Source organism: Phaethon lepturus, unplaced genomic scaffold (assembly GCF_000687285.1).
Source record: "Phaethon lepturus isolate BGI_N335 unplaced genomic scaffold, ASM68728v1 scaffold19789, whole genome shotgun sequence".
In the NCBI taxonomy this organism is placed as follows: domain Eukaryota; kingdom Metazoa; phylum Chordata; class Aves; order Phaethontiformes; family Phaethontidae; genus Phaethon; species Phaethon lepturus.
In genome coordinates, this window is record NW_010563537.1 from 92,475 (window position 1) to 111,339 (window position 18,865).

At 40.3% G+C, this 18,865-nt stretch overlaps 1 protein-coding gene across 1 annotated transcript in view; it reads right to left on the reverse strand.

Annotated features, from left to right (window-relative positions):
• LOC104626632 (cyclin-dependent kinase 6) overlaps window positions 1-17,445 on the reverse strand; it is a gene marked incomplete at its 3' end in the record, with an annotated part of 95,891 nt that extends 78,446 nt beyond the window's left edge. Inside the window, exon 1 of the mRNA XM_010294595.1 lies at window positions 17,213-17,445. Within this exon, the coding sequence (XP_010292897.1) occupies window positions 17,213-17,445 (233 nt within the window). The remainder of the gene's footprint in view (window positions 1-17,212) is intronic.
• Between the last annotated feature and the right edge of the window lie 1,420 nt (window positions 17,446-18,865).

The window sequence follows — 18,865 nt, forward strand, 5'->3', positions numbered from 1 at the left end:
GAGGGTTTACATGGTAACGTAGGGATAGTTTTGAAATGAATTCAGCATTTTGTAAATGACAGTGCATGTCAGATGTAAATACAGAACAAAACTGTATTTTGTTTCTTTTGCAACAACGTCTTTCACATTGCTGAAAGAAATGAACAAACTACAATAAATCTTGCAAAACAAGGTCTGGTTCCCGGAGCGCTAAAACATTTTTACGTCTAGGCAGATGAAGACAAAGTACATCTACCCAAGCTCTGCAAGCAAGCAAAGGAGAGCGTGCTCTGCGACGTCCAGGCAGCCGGTGTCAGCTCAGGCTGAGCTGAGGAAGGTCTGAGGACAGCAGAGCGTAATGGCTGAGGCTCCGCCGCGCGAACACGGCTACGCGGCTTCCAGCTGGCTCAACGCACCGGCACAGCGAGTAGGCATCTGCCTGGGAAGGAGGCAGGGCTGGCTCACGTCTGCCTGCAAACGCTGCACGGACTTACCAAGCAGCGGGCGCAGATCGCTTAAGATCACAGAGCAAGTCGGTGTCAAAACCGTCGAGCCGTAATTTGACAGGAATTATCACTTCAGGTCTGTCCTGCTCTTACACCGTTCCCTAAGCTACCTGCTTTCTCACTTCAGAAAAATACTGAGCGAGATGGAAACTGTTCTAACCCTTTCTACGCCACATATGAATTGTTTTATTAATGTAATTACTTTTATTTCAAGAATAAGTCATGAGGCGTCGAGGGCTGAAGGAGTTGCTCCTTGTTATTTTCTCTAATCCACCCCCAAACCCTACGATCACCCTGTTTACCTCTGTTCAGAGAAACAGCGCAGAAACTTACACCACAGCTGATGGTCTTGAGCCTTTGCACGGTTGACTAAACAGGCAACACTACACACCACACAGGGCCCACAGGATCAGTACAGTCTACAAAAGCCTCTTCTGGCTGTGGTCAGCTTGCCTATTCCAGTGACACACTACTATTATTTTTTTTTAAATTTCCATCTGTTTTCCATCTAACAGAAACAATTACCCCTCTTAGTTGTTCTTTAGAGCTTCCATTTATCTTCTATTGAAACATGTAGTCAAGGAAAAGCCAAATTTTCACGCTGTGAAATGTATGTAATCATACTGGACGTCATTATTTATGTACAATTTTAATACGAATTTTCATGCTTATTGCACCACAGGCTTTTAATTAAGGTGTCACTGGACAATCAATTTCATCAATTGCTGTATCATGTAACTTCTGTGTGCGTGGCACTGGCGTACAAAGACAAATATAATTTTTTTCACCCACAGGGCCAATATACAACAGAATAGCAGAAGTTAGAAATTAAAATAAGATTCCAAACTCAAGGAGTCCAGAGTAATTAAATTGAAGAGATACAGGGAACGCATTAAGGAAACAGATGATCTTAGATAGTAAAGATATGGCTGCATTAATTGCAAGGGGAAAAAAAGACATCATAAAACTGTCAAGATAAGTGATTTAGGAGCCAAGGTCCCAAATTACAAAATAACCTAGGTATTTAGGTCATCAGCACGTTTGAGAATCACTTGTTGTCCAAAGTGTCACTTCTTGATGATTTTCAATTAGTATCCCAATGCCCAAATCATAAGAATATAGGATTGGAAGAAAAAAAAAGAGACTAGTTGCCTGCATTAATAAGCACCCACACAACAGACATTTATGAGGATGCACAGATACCGCAGGCCACAAGATGCTTCCTACCATCCCGTACCAAATGCAGAGCTAGAACGAGAGCTACAGCCCTGGAGCTTTTCCTTACGGCGCATTTTAGTTCGGGAGCCTGACCATCACCCCAGGTCCCTGCAGCAGTAGGCTATACGTGAAATAAAACTCCGAAGTTATTCCAGGAAGCTGACCTCTACCATTTTACACAGGATATTAAATAGACCCCAGCTGTCTCCACTTAGAAGTGACTTAGTTCATATGTTTTATAAAGGTCCATTCAGCCGCTTTCTGAGTTATCACAGAATTGAAGTGACTTTCTGTGAAGAAAAAGGCAAACTTTCAGGTGATTTCCCTTACCTACTTTTCATGCATGGCTTTCAAACGTCACAACTGGCATCTATATGTTCTGAAATAAGAATTTGTGTCTGGATTATGAAAATATTTGACTGAGAAATAACTGTCTCAAGGCCATTTGGAAGAAACACATACAGTAGAGCTTTTTTTTTTTTTCCAAATCCGGGAAGACACAGTAGTCTTCATTTCCATGAATGCCTCCGTACGCAAGGCCCTATGGTATATGACTATTGATCTAAGCACAATACAGGCTGCATGTTTTCACTCCAGAAGGCAGAGAAGTGACATGGATTTAGATTTTTCAAAGCACAGGAACACTTTCTCAGGCTTGTGAAAATAGCTGTGATCAGTATATTAGAAACGCCATGATAATCATGTCCATTTAGAAAATTTTAGTTAAATTATTTCAAGAACTCAACAGCCTTTTTAAGAAGACCCTCAATTTAAAAGCTGAAAAGATAATATTGCAGTATTTTTGTGCAACGGGTGTTCTCTGGGATGAATGAGTTCTGGAACTGACTGAATAATGCAGTTTAAAAATGGTAATTTCATGCTTGAAAGAAGAGAGATCAAAGTGACCTTAAATTTATAAGATTTGAAAAATTTAAAAAAGGATCAGTATTAAAAGGAGAAGACACAAAATCCCATCATTTAAATATTCCCTAAAAGCTTTAAAAATATATATTTGTACTGCACACAGGAGGAAAAAAAGCCATCTGTTTAAAAAATTAGTTCTGTTCCTTTTAAATATTGACATCCCCTGTTCAATCGCCTGCTGCAGCGGACTGTGTCCCAGTTAGGTTAAGCCATTAGATGTTTACTCTTCTGGATATTGCCTGGGCTCTTTGCCACTCACATCAGGTTTTATAATTTTCATTTACTCTACATTTCATAAAATTTACTATTTTATTATCCTTAGGAGTGAGATGGCATTTCAGTTCCAAGTTCCAATTTTCAATGTCATGTAACTTTTTAAAAACAATTAGCTTTTGGGATTCTTTTTTCCTGTCTTGCCCTCATTCCCTTCCAATTTTCTCTTTTAACTTTAAAAAAGAAAACTGTTCAGGCATTTTTAAAGCACAGACTTTAAACTAATTGCAGCCCTACATGTCTAACAATCCTCACCTATGGTACAGAATAATAATTCTGAACTTCCTGGTATAAATGCAGTCAAATCTTGAAATTTTCATGGTTTTTCTTTTCCATGTAAGCACACACATATGTAATATGCATACCCAAACAGCTTAATAGAGCAGCTTATTTGCTTTACTACAATTATGTTGTCTTAGTGGTTCCATAATAAAAAAAGCTGTTTTCAAGTTTTGTAAATCAAGCCATAAAAGAACAAGCTCCAACAGACACTCAATGTAAAAAATGATGCAGCAGAAAGCATTGATTGATTTGAATTTTGCAGGCCATTACTGAGAAATGTGGGCTGACACGTTTTGAGATGATGGAAAAATAAAACTTTAAATTCCAAAAAAGTTATTCCAAGAGATAAAGTTACAGCACCAATTGCCTTCCAATCACTCGGGTCTTGGATAATTCAGAGTAGAATGTAAGTTACACACCAGAATTTTCCAACTACTTGCAATTGTACAATCACGTAATTTGCTCCAAAGGAATTTGAGGCAACGAAACTATGTGTAACATTATAATTTTATCAATAACGAGATAATTAGCCGCTTGGTTGCAAATCCTGTATGAGACCAGTATGGCAGAGTGAAGGGAAATGAGAAAAATACACAAAAGAAACTACGTCTGAGAAAGCTTTGAAAGATACCTTAAACCACTTGTAGGCTGCATGACTGGCCACCTCCAACACACATCTTCAGCTACTCTTCCTCTTGTAAAAGATTAACAAGTGTTGACCAAGATGGTCTCTGCTGGAGCTTAAAATTGGGCACAAGGTAACAAGGCAATGACCACCCATTCCAGCTACATCCTGTTCCTCTTAGGACTTTAATGCCAAGTGCAAACTAGAAGCAGATTGTCTGAAGTCAGTACATTTTGCAGAAACCCACACTCTGCTACCAGGAAAAGTACCTCATTTTTGCTAACTGATAAAAAAGGTGTCTTGTACAAACCCTTACCAACAACCCATATACTACAGACTTTGGTAAAAAAACAAGGTCCCCACAAATACAAATTTTTTATTCGATTACCTCCTCTAATTTCTCATATTTCAAATGTCCTCCGATTTCAATGCTAGCTTTTTATTCCCCCATCCCCAAGATAATTTCTTATTTGCTTTTGTAACTTCTCTTATTTGCTGTACAAACTCCCTACTAGTGTTTCCACTTTCCGCTTTCAAACTTTAACCGTAGTGACTGGCATTAACCTCACCTCGCTGCAGCAGGCCACAGCTGGGTGCCCGCTCGGCATTAGCCACCTGGGCTCTCTGCAGCCACCAGGAGGGAGGCAGGCGTTTCCAGAGATCAAGTCACCCCGCTCCAGGGTGGGTACGGAGGGTGCGTGGGATGAATTATTGTCAGAAAGCGCATCCTCTCTCTGCACTCACTATGGGGAGACTCTGAGTGACTAGGATGGAGTATACTTTTAATATTCAGATGGTTAAAGCTAGATGTCTGTTCACAAATACCTTACATTCCTGTTCTATTTTTTTATGCGTGGCTATGTGTTCCTTCTGTGCATCCATCATGATATATTGGAGGAGAATCATAAAAGGGGTAGAGAAAGTTTGGTGTCTCCCTTTGACATCCCCCACCCCTCTGGAGAGTTTGAGGAACCCATACGTTTAACCTGTCCTGCTAATATCTAGTGCCCAGGAAGAGGCTATAGATCCAAAGCATCAGCCAGGATTTCCAGTGGCTGGACACAGCGTCACACCAGGGAAAGGTTTATGTCCCAGGTGAAAAAATGTGCTGCTACAAATCTCTGTTTAAGTACCTACCATGTTAAATGTCAGCATTTCCATATCCTTCCTCTTGACTGTTGAATTTTGGATTATCTGCTGTTTCTTAATTGCTCTTTTCTAAGCCTGTTGTTACTATATTAAATTTGTGAATCACCCCTTTCCCAAATATATCAGATTTAATTATTGTGGTCACTATGACTCTGTGTCTTGACTATAAGAATTTCTTAAACCAGCTACTGCAAGTTACTTCAGGCTGTGCAGGGAGTGATCTCTCCGGTACTCCAGGAACAGCTGCTTCATTGACGGTGTCTGTAAGTTTTGTCTTTTGAACTTTGTCTCATTTGTCCACTTTATTACGAACAGTGGTTGAAATTGTCCTTTATTACCGTTTTAGTAACCTTAGTTGATTTTCCAGCTTCTTCCAGAATTATAGGCTCAATATCCTTTCACTGATCTAGAGAATGGCAGAAGATTTAAATTTGCTTTTTATGACTTAAGCTTTGTTTCTGCAGAACCGTCTTGTCCACTCTCAGCTTTGGGTTCCTGAAAGCAGTCTTTGAAATGTATTTTCTTACAGACATCACAATATCCTATTGATTTGGGCCACTGCAAATATACTTAAAATGTCTTCTAAAAGGACTCCCTCATCAGTGTTATTCACCTATCTGGGTTTTATCTACAGCCACAAATACCTTTCATTTTTAGTCAAATGGGTTACCTGACTCTTCTGTGCAACTCCTAACTATTCTTGCTGTTGTACTGCCACGGGCTTCAGTTCCAGTCCCATTTCTCTGTATTTTTTCACTACTGCATAAAGATTTGCTTTTGAAATAAATGACATCTCTAAAAAATGTTTTAATCTGACCAAATAAAAGTAGAAATTAATAAAACCTTCTTGGCTTCTTATGGCGAGAACAAACATGAATAATAAGCAGCACAGAATTAAATCATGCCAGGTAACTTTTTTTTTTTTTAATGATGTTATAAATGTAATGCACGGGATTCCGTGCAATGGAGAGATACAGGTGCTCAGTTCTGCAGAAGTACTAACTTGTCTGGGCCCTTCCAAGAATGCCAAATCTTTTAAGTTTAATGAGACATTTAATTCTGATTTTCAGACTGTAGTCATTGATTCAAACCTGTCTGGGTATGGCTATCATTGCTTTGATCAAAACTTGTTGCTCAGCATTTTATAAAAAGCAGAGATGAACATTAAGGCAAGAAATTGATTAGAGATGTCTGCGAGGAAACCACGAAGATCAGTGGGTACGCCGACCTCCATTAGCAATCTAGAAGGTTATCTAAGGATAAACAACACACTAATTAAAAGTGCAGATGCTGCCCAATCTCTGTGTTGTAAAGATCACAAATACAAACAAAACATGCTGTTAGATAAAATTAGCAAAACGAGGTTCACCTTATAACCTACATCCTAGGAGAGAAAAATAATACAGGTCATTAACTTTCACTGTCCTGAAGAAACCTGGAAATAAATAATAAAGTTTTTAGTGCGGTGCTAGTGAATAGCAAGTTAAACATAAATTTTCAATGCTGTACATCAGTCAGAAGGTCTCTAGTTGTAGCTATAGAAGCGTTTCCTCTTGAAGAAGGGAGATGTACATAGCACTGAAATGTCCCTGTCCGTGACGCAACCTGGAGTTCAGGAGTAAGCACAGCATTGTGCAAATTGCTTAGGTGACCACACAGAGACGGACATCAAATATTTCAGAGGCTATGTACTAAGGTAGAGAGGAATTATTTGTGGTGCTAAAAGGGAATGTAATTGGGAGGAGTGAAGCAGGTCAACAAAAACTCTAAGTCCACATCAGTGAAAAAACTCCTAATGAAAGAACTACTTTTATACCCTAGTATGGTGAACTCAATATCTGCAGCATCTAAAATCTGAATGGTAAAGTCTCAAATGTGCATGATTGATGGGACACCTCTGCACAGTCTGCCTGTCTTAATGCATTTTTGTTCATCTTAACATTAGGAATTTATGATTTGAACAACCAGAGCTGTTTGGATCAGTGTAGCTCTATGGACTTCAACTTCACCAGAGGAAACTCAAGCCTTAAATTTACAGCTGCATTCTTGGATTAAGTGGAAGATGTGGATGCAGTTGCCCCGTTAGCAGCGGGTGCTAGGCTGCTCACATAGATGAGCAGTTAAATGTGCATGTTGGTTTTCAGAACATAATACAAGAATAACCAGAAGATCTTCCTTCAACTGTAATCTTCTGGTTAAAATACTGCATATATGATGATCCACTACTGCAAAGTCAGATCACTTAAAGATCAGAACTGTCTTTTCTGAGAATACCATCCAACTATAATTTATTGAAAGGCTGTCATTTATTATGGGACATGCTGATATTCCAGACAGCCACAAGAGTTTTTCTAGGAAAATGATTTGATCACCAGTGAGGGCAACTGAAAAGTAAAAATTATATGTAATACATAATACTGTAAATATGAAGAATCTAATTTCATCTTTAATATGCAACATCAAAAAAATCACAATATATTTATATGGTGAGGAAAGGGGTGGAAAGTCAAAGTTGGGAGAATGACAGAATGTGGGAACCTCACCAAGACTTACTAAAAGGGATACAATTTTAACATTGATACAATATACCTATGAGAAACCCACCATATTTCTATTTATATGTTGGATTTTATTGTAACTTCATTCAAAATGCTGTTGCCAGGGATGTTTAAGTTTGTTGTAAATGAAAGACTTTCATATCCTATATGTGTTTTTAGTATCATGGGGGTTTAAAATGTATGATTATGTATTTCAGTGCATTAAAGGTTTCCAATTCTTGGTAGAAAGACTCACAAGGTGTCTAATTCCAATAATGAGTGAAAGTTAAATGTGACATTCAATGGCTTCACAGCTCTCCCTTTTTATGGGGAAGGAGGAGAGTGGGCAAAGTCCTCTAAGGTTGTTTCACTTCAGCAGTAGCTGCATATCCAAACCAGAACTCCCCCAAACATCTAAGCACAGTCATTACATTTCCAACTCCTACTGCCAAGTTAAAATGAAAACGGTCTTAGTTCAGAAATGATTGAGGTGGTTTGCTCTAATCAAATTAAACCAGCCAAATGTTCTTTTCAAAGGTAACTGTCTACTCTGCAGCTGTATGCAAAATACCACATCAAATGTGGAAAAAAAAAAAAAATAGTCATAGAATTCTATCCTTACAGTAGAGCCCTGGCTCCACAGATGAAGAGAAACAAAAGTACCAGTGCAGCTAGGAATTACATTCACAGAAAGCTCCTAGAAATATGCTAACGTAAGAAACAGTGAACCAAGTACTGAAATTTCCAGTTTATAATTAATTGATTTCAGGGAGAAGGGAATTCTCTGACATTGTCAAACAGCAGCAGACACCTTCAGTTATTTATCATACTGGCCACACTTCAAATAGATATTAAAAGGCTAGCCAAAGCTTCACATAAAAGAGAGGGGAAAAAAAAAAAAAATCACATGGGCTTTTCCATTCTATTTCTCACTTCCTTTCTCTGTTTCTGTGAAAACATGTAACATTCTGCACTGACTAATGTTGCAAAAGTCCAAACTCAATGGGTTTCATTTAAACTTGGTATGATTCATTTGCACTAGAACCAAGTTTTCAATCATTAAATATGGGAAATTCCTGCAAAGATGAATTAATATGAGAGTTACTGTTTTTATTTTCTTTTACTAAGAAAAGATCAGTCACCTCTTAATGATAATCCAGACTGATAACCAGTCAGAGTTAGTACGAATGCTTTTAAAACAGTATGGAACATTTTGCTAAGTTTGTAAATTGTTTGCTAGGTATGTCAGGGGAAATCTCCCCTGGGGCAACTCTACCAATATCAGCAAATTGCCACATTCCAGTACACCCGGTATTTAGGTATCTGAAATCACCACCTGGTCCTAAAATTATGTGGGATGCTTCTTAGGCTAGAGACCCATCTTCTTCTAAAATCCTAAAAAGACATCTAAAGCATCACATAGAAGAGTTTCTTATTACTCATGTAAACCGTTCTTCATTCTGCCTGAAGAAAACATAACTGTGGTGTTAGAATTTTAAGGCCTGATTTTAAAATTATTATTTAGCAGAATATTTTTCTGTGAACATTTTCTAAGGATGAGACAAATTTTTGAAGGACAAGGGTAAATAAATAAATAAATAGGAAAATCAATACAATAATCTGGGTGCAATGAGGTATTTTGAAACAATTTGGAAATCAACAGTCGCATTTCCCCACTTTGATGATAATCTCATCAAAACCAAATGGAGGTTTCCCAAATGGAAAATGTCAAAGTACATGATGGAAAGAAACACTCCTTGGAAAATTCTAAAGCGGTTTGTTTATTAATAACAAACGCTTTATAGTTTAAAGGTATAGCTGTTCAATAATCATGCACACGTAATTTAAAATATTTCTCGGAATATAAGAAAAATTTATGAAGGACTGATACAGGAGGAGAAATTTCCTCTTCTGAATGAAAAAACACATCTTATTTATATATGTGTATGCACACAGTTATCTTTTGATCATTTGTTAGATCACTAAGAATCAACTTGTTCAGCAAAACTGGAAAACAACTAGATTCCATACACAGAGTAAAAACCAAATGCTGTATATAGAGCTGCAAAGTTTTGGAGTGAACAGCAACTTCTATTTTATTTAGGGTTATGAAACTTTATAAAATAATTTTAAAACTTCAGAAGAAAATTAATTCAACTAAGAATTACTACAAAGACTAATAACAACCCTTGATGCCAAATTCACGCTACTGCTACATTGGGATAGTTACATTATTTATTCTTCATGATTAACTTTTAATAGAAAAATTCTCTAGAAATAAGCCTTCAGTTAATGTAATACATGAATAAGAATCAGTATCTGTGATTCCTATTCTTACATATATTGTCCCTGAACTCTATTCAGAAAAGCATTTTAAAATTCAGTGCCTACTTAATATCCTAGTTATTTCTATTTGACAATGCACTTACATCTGGGCTAAACTTCAAACAGTGACTTAAATCCCACCACGTGTACCTGAGTGACTCCTTTAGTGCTCTGCTAAGTCACAGCCTCCAGCCTACTCTCTGCCAAACACCTGGAAAGCGAGCACTTTCCTTCTCCCTGCTCTGTTCTGCGCTTCAGCCGGCACTGATGTACCACAAAGCAAATGGGAAAGTCCCAATTCATCTACCCCAGACCCTGTCTGTGGGGTGGAGCACCCACACTCCTGTCCTTTCCAAGGCTCAGTTTTGAACCCTGGGCCCCACTCCATTAACCCAGGGGATACCTACACTTTGCCTGGCACTCGCAGGCTGTCACCAGCAATGGTTGTGGTGAAATGAGTTGGTCTTCTCTTCTGAGGAGGACCCAGCAAGACTAGATCTTTTCAAGAACAGCATAGACACAACCCTCCACAGATTTAAAGAAGGCAGGGAACACTAGACATCATCTAAAATTACTAACATTTACTCACACAAAGACTGGAAACATGTTTTTTGTAAAAAGCTTAGATTCAGAATAAGATAAAATACTTTTTGAAGAAAGCTTGTACTCACTCCAGAAACTGAATTTCCTAAGGCTCAGAAGGCTATTCCATATTCAACCCTTCCTTCCTGACATGCTCTTATCTTGTCCTGTTTCTGGCAGATCATGTATTCAAACTAAGTCATCACATCCATTACTAATAAACAATTCCTATGGATAGGAAGGATATCACTTATTTTCCCTGTATGTGCTTATTCTGTGTACTGAAGGGTTGCAAGCAGATTATGACAGGCCAGCATTCATGTGCATTAACTTCATAGTGTCCTCTGTCAATTTAACAAACTTCTCCAATTCCTACCTACTGCCAAACCCTATTGCATGTCAGCCACATCATTCCCCTCTTGCCATCAGAGAAGCCACATTTCCAGGTAGGCAGTCCCCTCCTCTCCAAGACCTCTGCAGCATCCCTCCTCACAGTGGCAGGTCAGTGCCGGGACCATCTCCCTTCCCCTCCAACCACCACTGCTCTCAAGCCTGGAAATACCTCTCTCCCACCAAGGCACTTCCCGTCTTCACATCTGCCTTGAAGACCATCCTGTTTGTGTTAGACTAAAACTGACTGTGAAGTTCATTCAGTTTTTCCTTCCCATTACTCATCCACCTCTTCTAGTTCAGTGGAGGCTCATCTGCCACATTAATTCCTTTAACCTTGGCAACTTTAAGTTTCAAGTTCAGTTTCTTCTGCTTCACTTGCAATTTATAAATTGTATGGCGCAATATAGTGCACTGCTGATCTGTAAGAATGATGTCACACTAGAAGTTTAACATTAGCTTGGCAGAAAAAGGAAGTAAGGAAGGAAGCAGAATTCACTGGAGACAAACACCCCTTAAAATAGAAATGTTTCACTTGACGGGATAGAACATGTCAATGATTTGGAGAAGATCATCCTTTAAACTTATTAACAGTACAGTAGTAGAGCCAGCAGGCAATATCAGCTTCACCATAAACTGAAAAGAGCAACAAAATTAGCTACTGCATTTTGAAATTCTCTTCCCTCTGTACGCTCCCACAGCATTTCAGTTTGACAAACAACAAAGCAAAACAACGAGAAGTTCAAATTGCCTTGCGAAAGGTTAGCTGTGTATTGATGAGCTGGTACAGGTACGTCCTGAATGCTCTCTCCGTCAGGTTAGACAGGGAACATCAGACACTTACAAGAAGACACCTTCTATCTCTGTGTAATGCAATTTTAAGCACCAAACCATTATACGCCTCTAGGACCTTTGAGCAGGGTCAAGTCCTGCTGGTCTTAATGTCTGGGCACATGGGGATGGGGGTGTCAAGTGTGCCCCAGCTTCTTCCCTCCACACTCAGGTTTCCTTGCCAAGGGAATCAGTTGATGGGCTTCATCAAGTACTCAGGTGCAAACCAGGAGATAAGAAGGATGGACCACTGGATTGCAAAAGTAGGGAAAAGTAGGGAAAAAGCAACATGACAGTATTGCTGTACCAGAGAGGGCGGTTTACAGTGTCATTTATATTTCAATGGATATAAAATAACATAAAACCTGGAACATGGCATAATTGTGCAAATACTCATAATTACCGGGTTTTCCCCACGGTGATCCGTATACCAAAAAGACTGCGGAATAGAGCTACACTTCCAGCTAGGTGGATCATTCTGTTGAATCTAAGTCAATTGGCTGGGGCACCTATTCTGCAAATTAACAGGAAGGAGAGAACTAAGATTTCTAATTCCTTATTATATGGTAATGATGACCTTGAATAGCAAGATTTCTGACACTTATCTTTGAAATAATAACCCAGATCGGATTATATTCTAACAGATTATATTCAATATAATTTTGGTTATTTTAAAATTGGAGACTTACTAACCCATGAAAACACCAAAAAAGTTGTATTTGTCAAAAAACTGTGAGCCAGGAAACAAAGATATACCACTTTGCAGGTTTGCCCTATTTCCTTAAGGTTTAACACTATTAAAACTGTTAAATATATCTATGTTAGAAAACAAGCACGGCAAGAATTACAGTGTTCTGTCTTGTATATCACCTTTCCAGAGTGCAAATTCACAGTTTGATGGATGATTAACATTAGGGGAAAATTATTCATCTGATTACCAGCAAGAGAGAGATAAAATGAACACAATATATTGCTGAATTTAGCATTATAATCACAAGAAGAATTTTTATAGATATATTGCAGCAGGGAATACTCCCAGTTTTACACACAGGAATTTCCTGAATCTAATATGTCATTTATTCCTGGCAAAGTCTGTCCTTTGTCTACATATATTTCATTTTTCCCAAACAGAATAGCACTAAGCTACGTAAGTGCTGGACCAACTTTTGCCAGGTTTAACTACTGTATGTCGTAAAGCTTTAGTACAGCATTACATCTTATCTGAAAGGTAAGCTAGAGGAGTACCTTAATCATCCTACCAGTTACAAAGGGCATTTCAAAGCCTACAACATACCTCATTTTAGAGCAATTCACAGTAAGATTTACTCTTGAAGATTCTATTTTTTATTTTGTTTTGTGAAGATTAAATAGATTAAGGTGCCCTGATGGAGGGGAGCTCTATACAAGGGCAAATGTGAACAGGAGAGGATTTTAAGCACATAGCAATCATCCTTTTAACTGTATTTTTGCCATGCCTTTCTGCACACTATTTTTCACAGTCTTACAACGTTTCAGATCAGTCCACCAGGCCTTATTCCCATTATAGTCAATAGTCCAGAGGCTTCCACTACCATCACTTTGTGATGAAGATTAGACTTCCTTTCGCTTCTTATCTTGCACTTCGTTTTGTTTTATTCTGTGGTGAAGTCTTATGTAACTTCATGATCTATCATTGTAAAAGCAACTGTGCTGTGGAAAATGCATCTCTTCATTGTATGAATATGGAAGTGATAGACTTGGAGAGAAGGAATGTGAAACAAAGCTCTCATAATTAGCACGCAGTAGCATGGAAAAATATGATAAATATTTTGTTTAAAATTATGCTATACTGTTTAGGCACTTCTACTTCATGGAGAAAATTCTCTTCCATCCCCAATGCCAAGCACTGGAAACCAGTTTTGGCTCTAAGCGTTCCTCAGGATTTTAGAGGAAGGGAATCTACGACCGCTATGACAAGCCTGGGCTGCAGTAGTAATGCTGGTCCTGCTTCACGGCTCCGTGACCAGCAAAGCCATGGAGCTCCACCTCTGCCTGCAAGTACCAGGTCTTTTCCTTACCAAACCGTTCTTCACGATCAGCACCACTTCATGGAGACAGAGAAGCCCTGGACTGCTCAGCTCCTTACTGTACTCTCTGGAGATACCCAGACCTGCCATTTGAGTTCAGCATGATGAGACATGGCCTGTGATTTCTGCCAGTGCCGTCAGCTGATGCTGGGGTACCACAGCCGAGCGCAGGGCATATGCGGCTCATCTGTTTGAAGTCTCTCTCAATTTTGACTCACAGAATGACTGTTGGTTTGCACTGAGCGACTCCTGGATCACACACACTATTACTCAGAGGTAGCAGATTCAACACTATATTATCAGTTCTCACTTATTTCTCTCAGGCTAGTTGCCTGCACTATTCAGAAAAAAGGTAGATGTTCCCTCAAAATCAAAATATTTTGATTTCAAATATTTATGTTGTTATCTGGTGCTCTGAAAATGATGTATACTTTAATCCAGTATATAGACAATGCATTTGCAATTATTTTTATTTACTAGCCTGGCCATGATACCAGTTTCCAGAACGCATGCCCAAACAACGAAGATTTTTGTGAGCATAATATGTTCAATTATTGCATACAGCTAGGTCAGCTGCTTAAAACTGCAGATCTTCTTTTAGAGCATTTCCTTTTATGAGTATATTTGCATAATACAAAAATAGACCTTTAATTTCAATAAATTACAAACTCTTCTACCGTATTTTGCAACAGAACTGGGGCATTTAAATATTTTCAAATAATCTTTCATTTTAAGGATATGATTTCAGTCACACCAAGGTGCTACTTATCGCTTCATCTGCTCTGGAGATTAAAAACATGCAAAACAGAGGTGAGTTCTTAAATAGCATTCCTCCCATTTTAGAAGAGATACAGTTTGAAATTGCTTCTTAAACTCCCCTGCCTGTTTGTGGAAAAAGGTGTTCAGCCGAGGTCCCAAGCATCCTGATACATCACAGCCCAAACCCCTTGCACCTGAAATGCTGTTTATGGCCAAAGGTACAGGCTCCACAAAATCTCTCTGAGGACCTGGAACGCATTTTCAGAGATTTTTGTATTGAAACTACATTCTCACAGTGCTGGTTGAAATACTTACTGCTTGCAGAGAATGAATTTTCATTCAAACCTGTAAAAATATTTTAAGCTTCAACATATTTATGCAACACTATGTTGAGATTGCACTGCACTTAAACCCAAGTACAACAGGCCTGCAGCAGCATAGTCAGTTCATAAAATAGCTTTTTGGAAAACAAGAATTTCATTTTTCATGATTTCGCTGAATTCAGGATTAGAAAGCTCTTTAAAAAACCTTATACTTCATGTGGAAAGGTCTCAATGGCAGAAAAATCCATAAGTATTGCTACGTTGAATTATTCCCCAAAAAGGTTTACAGTTTTCAAATATGTAAATGTCTATACCTGGATGGACAACTAAATCCTCATTTAGTCTCATAAATTCTTGGGCTAGATTTCAGAGGTTTTGAGAACTCTCAATCATCTCTACTTTGTGTGTACCTCTCTGTAGACCAAGCCAGGAGATGTTGTCCACACTAGGATGGCCCCACTTTTTAAATTTGTTGACTAAGCCTCTGGCATTACTAGGTGCCATTCAAAATAATGGTTATTAACCAAATTGTGGATTTGCTTGATTAGCAATGGAAAAGTGTGAGCTGCAGCCTGTATCCCATTGCTTACTGCAGTGAGGCCGACGACACACCCTCCATTATCAGTATTTCAGAATACACACGCTTTGCCTGTTCAGTTTAGGCAGAAATGAGATTGTTGTATTATGCTGCCTTGAGATGAACAAAAATGAATTTATCTCTAGCTATTCACTTTTGTATTTTAAATATTATTCTCTGTCTCATCTTTCCTCTTGCACCTGCTATAAACCCCCTCGTCCCAGAACCTAAAACAAGAAGATCACAGTGTCTTGGTTTCAGCTGGGATAGAGTTAATTTTCTTCACAGAAGCTAGTATGAAGCTATGTTTTGGATTTGGGATGAAAATAATGTCAATAACATGCTGATGTTTTCAGTTGTTGCGAAGTAGTCAAGGACGGTCCAGCTTCTCATGCTGCCCCGCCAGCAAGCAGGCTGGGGGTGCACGGGAAGCTGGGAGGGGACACAGCCAGGACAGCTGACCCAGGCTGGCCAAAGGCATATTCCATACCATGCGGCACCATGCTCAGCATATAAAGCTGGGGGGAAGAAGGAAGGAGGGGATGTTCAGAGTGATGGCATCTGTCTTCCCAAGTAAGCGTTACGCGTGATGGAGCCCTGCTCTCCTGGAGGTGGCTGAACACCTGCCTGCCCATGGGGAGTGGTGAACGCATTCCTTGTTTTGCTTTGCTTGTGTGCGCGGCTTTTGCCTTCCCTATTAAACTGTCTTTATCTCAACCCACGAGTTTTCTCACTTTTGCCCTTCTAATTCTCTCCCCCACCCTGCCATGGGGGAGTGAGCGAGCAGCTGTGTGGTGCTTCATTGCTGTCTGGGTTTAAACCACAACACACAGCTACAAGCCATTTTGAAGGTCACCTCTAACTTCAGAGCATCTATTTCTCTAGGATTGAAAGAGTTTTGGTGTTAGTGAAATATAAAGTATAAAATACTTTCCTTTTGCTATGCAATATGTGTGTACAACACCACAAATAAGAGGAAATATTCTTGTCAATACAGCACCATCAGCAAGATGCTACTTGCGTACCTGGGTATCTGCAAAGTGAAGCTTACTTCTTAAAGTTCATAATATTAATAAAAGATGCTCACAGGAGGTTTCCAGCTATAGAAAAATTTAAGAGGTTACAGTAGGGCCAGCCTTACTGTTGAGAGAACCTGTTCAAGAGAACATTTATAAACCGGTCATTTATCCGGGGTTTATGCTACCGACACAACAGAAAGGACATCCTGGGGCCAGTGCTACCTTTTTGGAAGCAAGGGCTGACGTCTGTACTGTTGCACTCTTGGTAGCATGATCATCAGCACGCAGTGAAATTAGTACCAGTCAAACCGTGAGGCCGCCTACAAAGCTTGAAGTCTTAAGCTGTTACTTCTTTTTAACACGATAATCTACAACTCTATAAAAGCATCTAAAAAGGTGGAACGCACATTCCATTACCGCTCTCAACACCTTTGCCAGTTCGATAATGAATAGAGCTGCTAAAAATCAGCTGCAGCTGGCAGAACTAATACCTGAGACAAAACCAGGGAGACATTGGGTTTTTTTTTTCATTCTCTCTTATGCCTGAGGAAATAGTGTATATATGGCTCCTTGCCCATCCACTCAAACGCTTAAGTCACACACCTATGCCTCTGGAGATGGGTGTTTGTGTGTGTGGGAGGTAATGCACAGGGATGAGGTGAGGTCTGGCAGGCAGCGCCATGGCCTGCTGAAACCTCAGACCACACTTCATGTACAGTTTAGTGCTCACTTCATCCACAAACCCAAACTAGTGTCCAGTCCATTTACGTACTCAAACGCTTGCTTGCGCAATTCATGTACTAAAACCAGCCTCCCTCTGATCGGCACACCTGCCCCACCTCCTCACCTGACCACATTGGGGTGCTCAAATGTCTCCAAGTGCCTCAAAACTGCCACTTCTCGGATGGTGGACAGTGGCATCCCCTCCTCGCTGGTCTGCACCCGTACCCGCTTCAGCGCAACGAAGCGACCTCCATTCTTCAAGTCTCGGGCTTTGAACACCTTCCCGTAGGCTCCTTCCCCAATCTCAGCCACACATTCATACTGCTGGTCAGGCACGTTTGCGCTGTCCTTATCCATGGTGGTGCCGCTCCTCTTCCTCCCGTGCTCCGGGTGCCTTGGAGTGGCTCTCGGTCTCGCTCGCTTTCTGAAAACTAGTGCTTTGCTCACGTTGCAGATACGCCACGCACTCGGTACCTCTGCCAGAGGGACAGTAGGAAGCTCTTGCCCTCCTCTTCCCGTTCCTCTTCTGTACGGGCCCCAATGCGCCTCCTCGTTCAGCCACTGGAAATTATCATACAGTCTTTGGGAACATTGTCTGTGAAAAGCCAAATAGATCTGAAGGACAAACCAAGCGAGAAAAGTGAGTTTAGTTTACTTCATTACTTGGCATTGTTTAAAAACAGAGAAAATTAAAGTAATACAGTAGATAGATAGCTACATTGCAAAGCAAAAACGCAGTGCAAAGGAAGACGTGAACCATCAGGGTGACCCATGTATCAACATCCCTGCATGGCTGATACAGCACTACGTAGTTATCATGGTCTGCACAGAAGGCTACAACTCACAGCTACAAAGCAACCCCGTGCTGTGGGATTTTACTCAGCAACGGGCTGAATACAACGACCCTGTGAGACGTGGATGATGGGGATGGCGGAGCTAACTATGCGTATGTGAGAGGAAGTTATGTCCAGGAACTTATGCCAGGATTGCAGGACTTAAAAGGTTTCTTCAGTGCACACAGTGGAGTCTTGGAAATATATCCCATGCTATGTTACTGGTACTTAATTGTAAATGATAGCACTCGGAGGTTTCAGCCTCGATCTGCTCTCCCCTCTACTACGCCCTGTACGAACACATCACAAGAGACAAGTTCCTGCCTCAAAGCGCCTGTGGGGAGGAGAAATATGTACATATTTAAGTGACGATAATAATACATTAACGAGCATCGTGTGCTAGAGGTAGATTCAGAAACATACGCTTTAGCAAGCTTATGAACATGCAAGGGTTTTGGCGGCGGACACTACTACTGCTGGATGTGTGACTGGCAGCTCCTTGCAGGACAGCCTGATGGAAGACAGTCTTCAGAAACAGTCTGCTCTGCTGTGTAGTGCATGAGGCTGGAGAGCAGAAGCACTTCCTTCTGCACCCAGTTTCATCCATGCTTTCTGCAGGACTGGGGGCAACTCTTCTCCCCTCACAAAACTCCACATCGATCCTCTCCCTCCCCCTGTCCCTTTTTCATATAACGACACTGCGACCTCCGGGGCTGTAAGCCTCTCCTACGCTGCATTTTCACCGCGCTAGGATGAAAGAGCTGCAGACAGCTCAGTCGGGGATGCGCTAACTTCAATCCCCGCACAAAGCCAGCGGTATTTTGCACGCTTACGCCGACCTCACGCCTCAGCTGCAGGTGAAAAGAAGAGCAAACCTGTGCCCTGTGCTCAGGGCTTTCCCCGGCCGCAGCCAGCGGACCACTCTGCCCTGCCCCACAGACTCC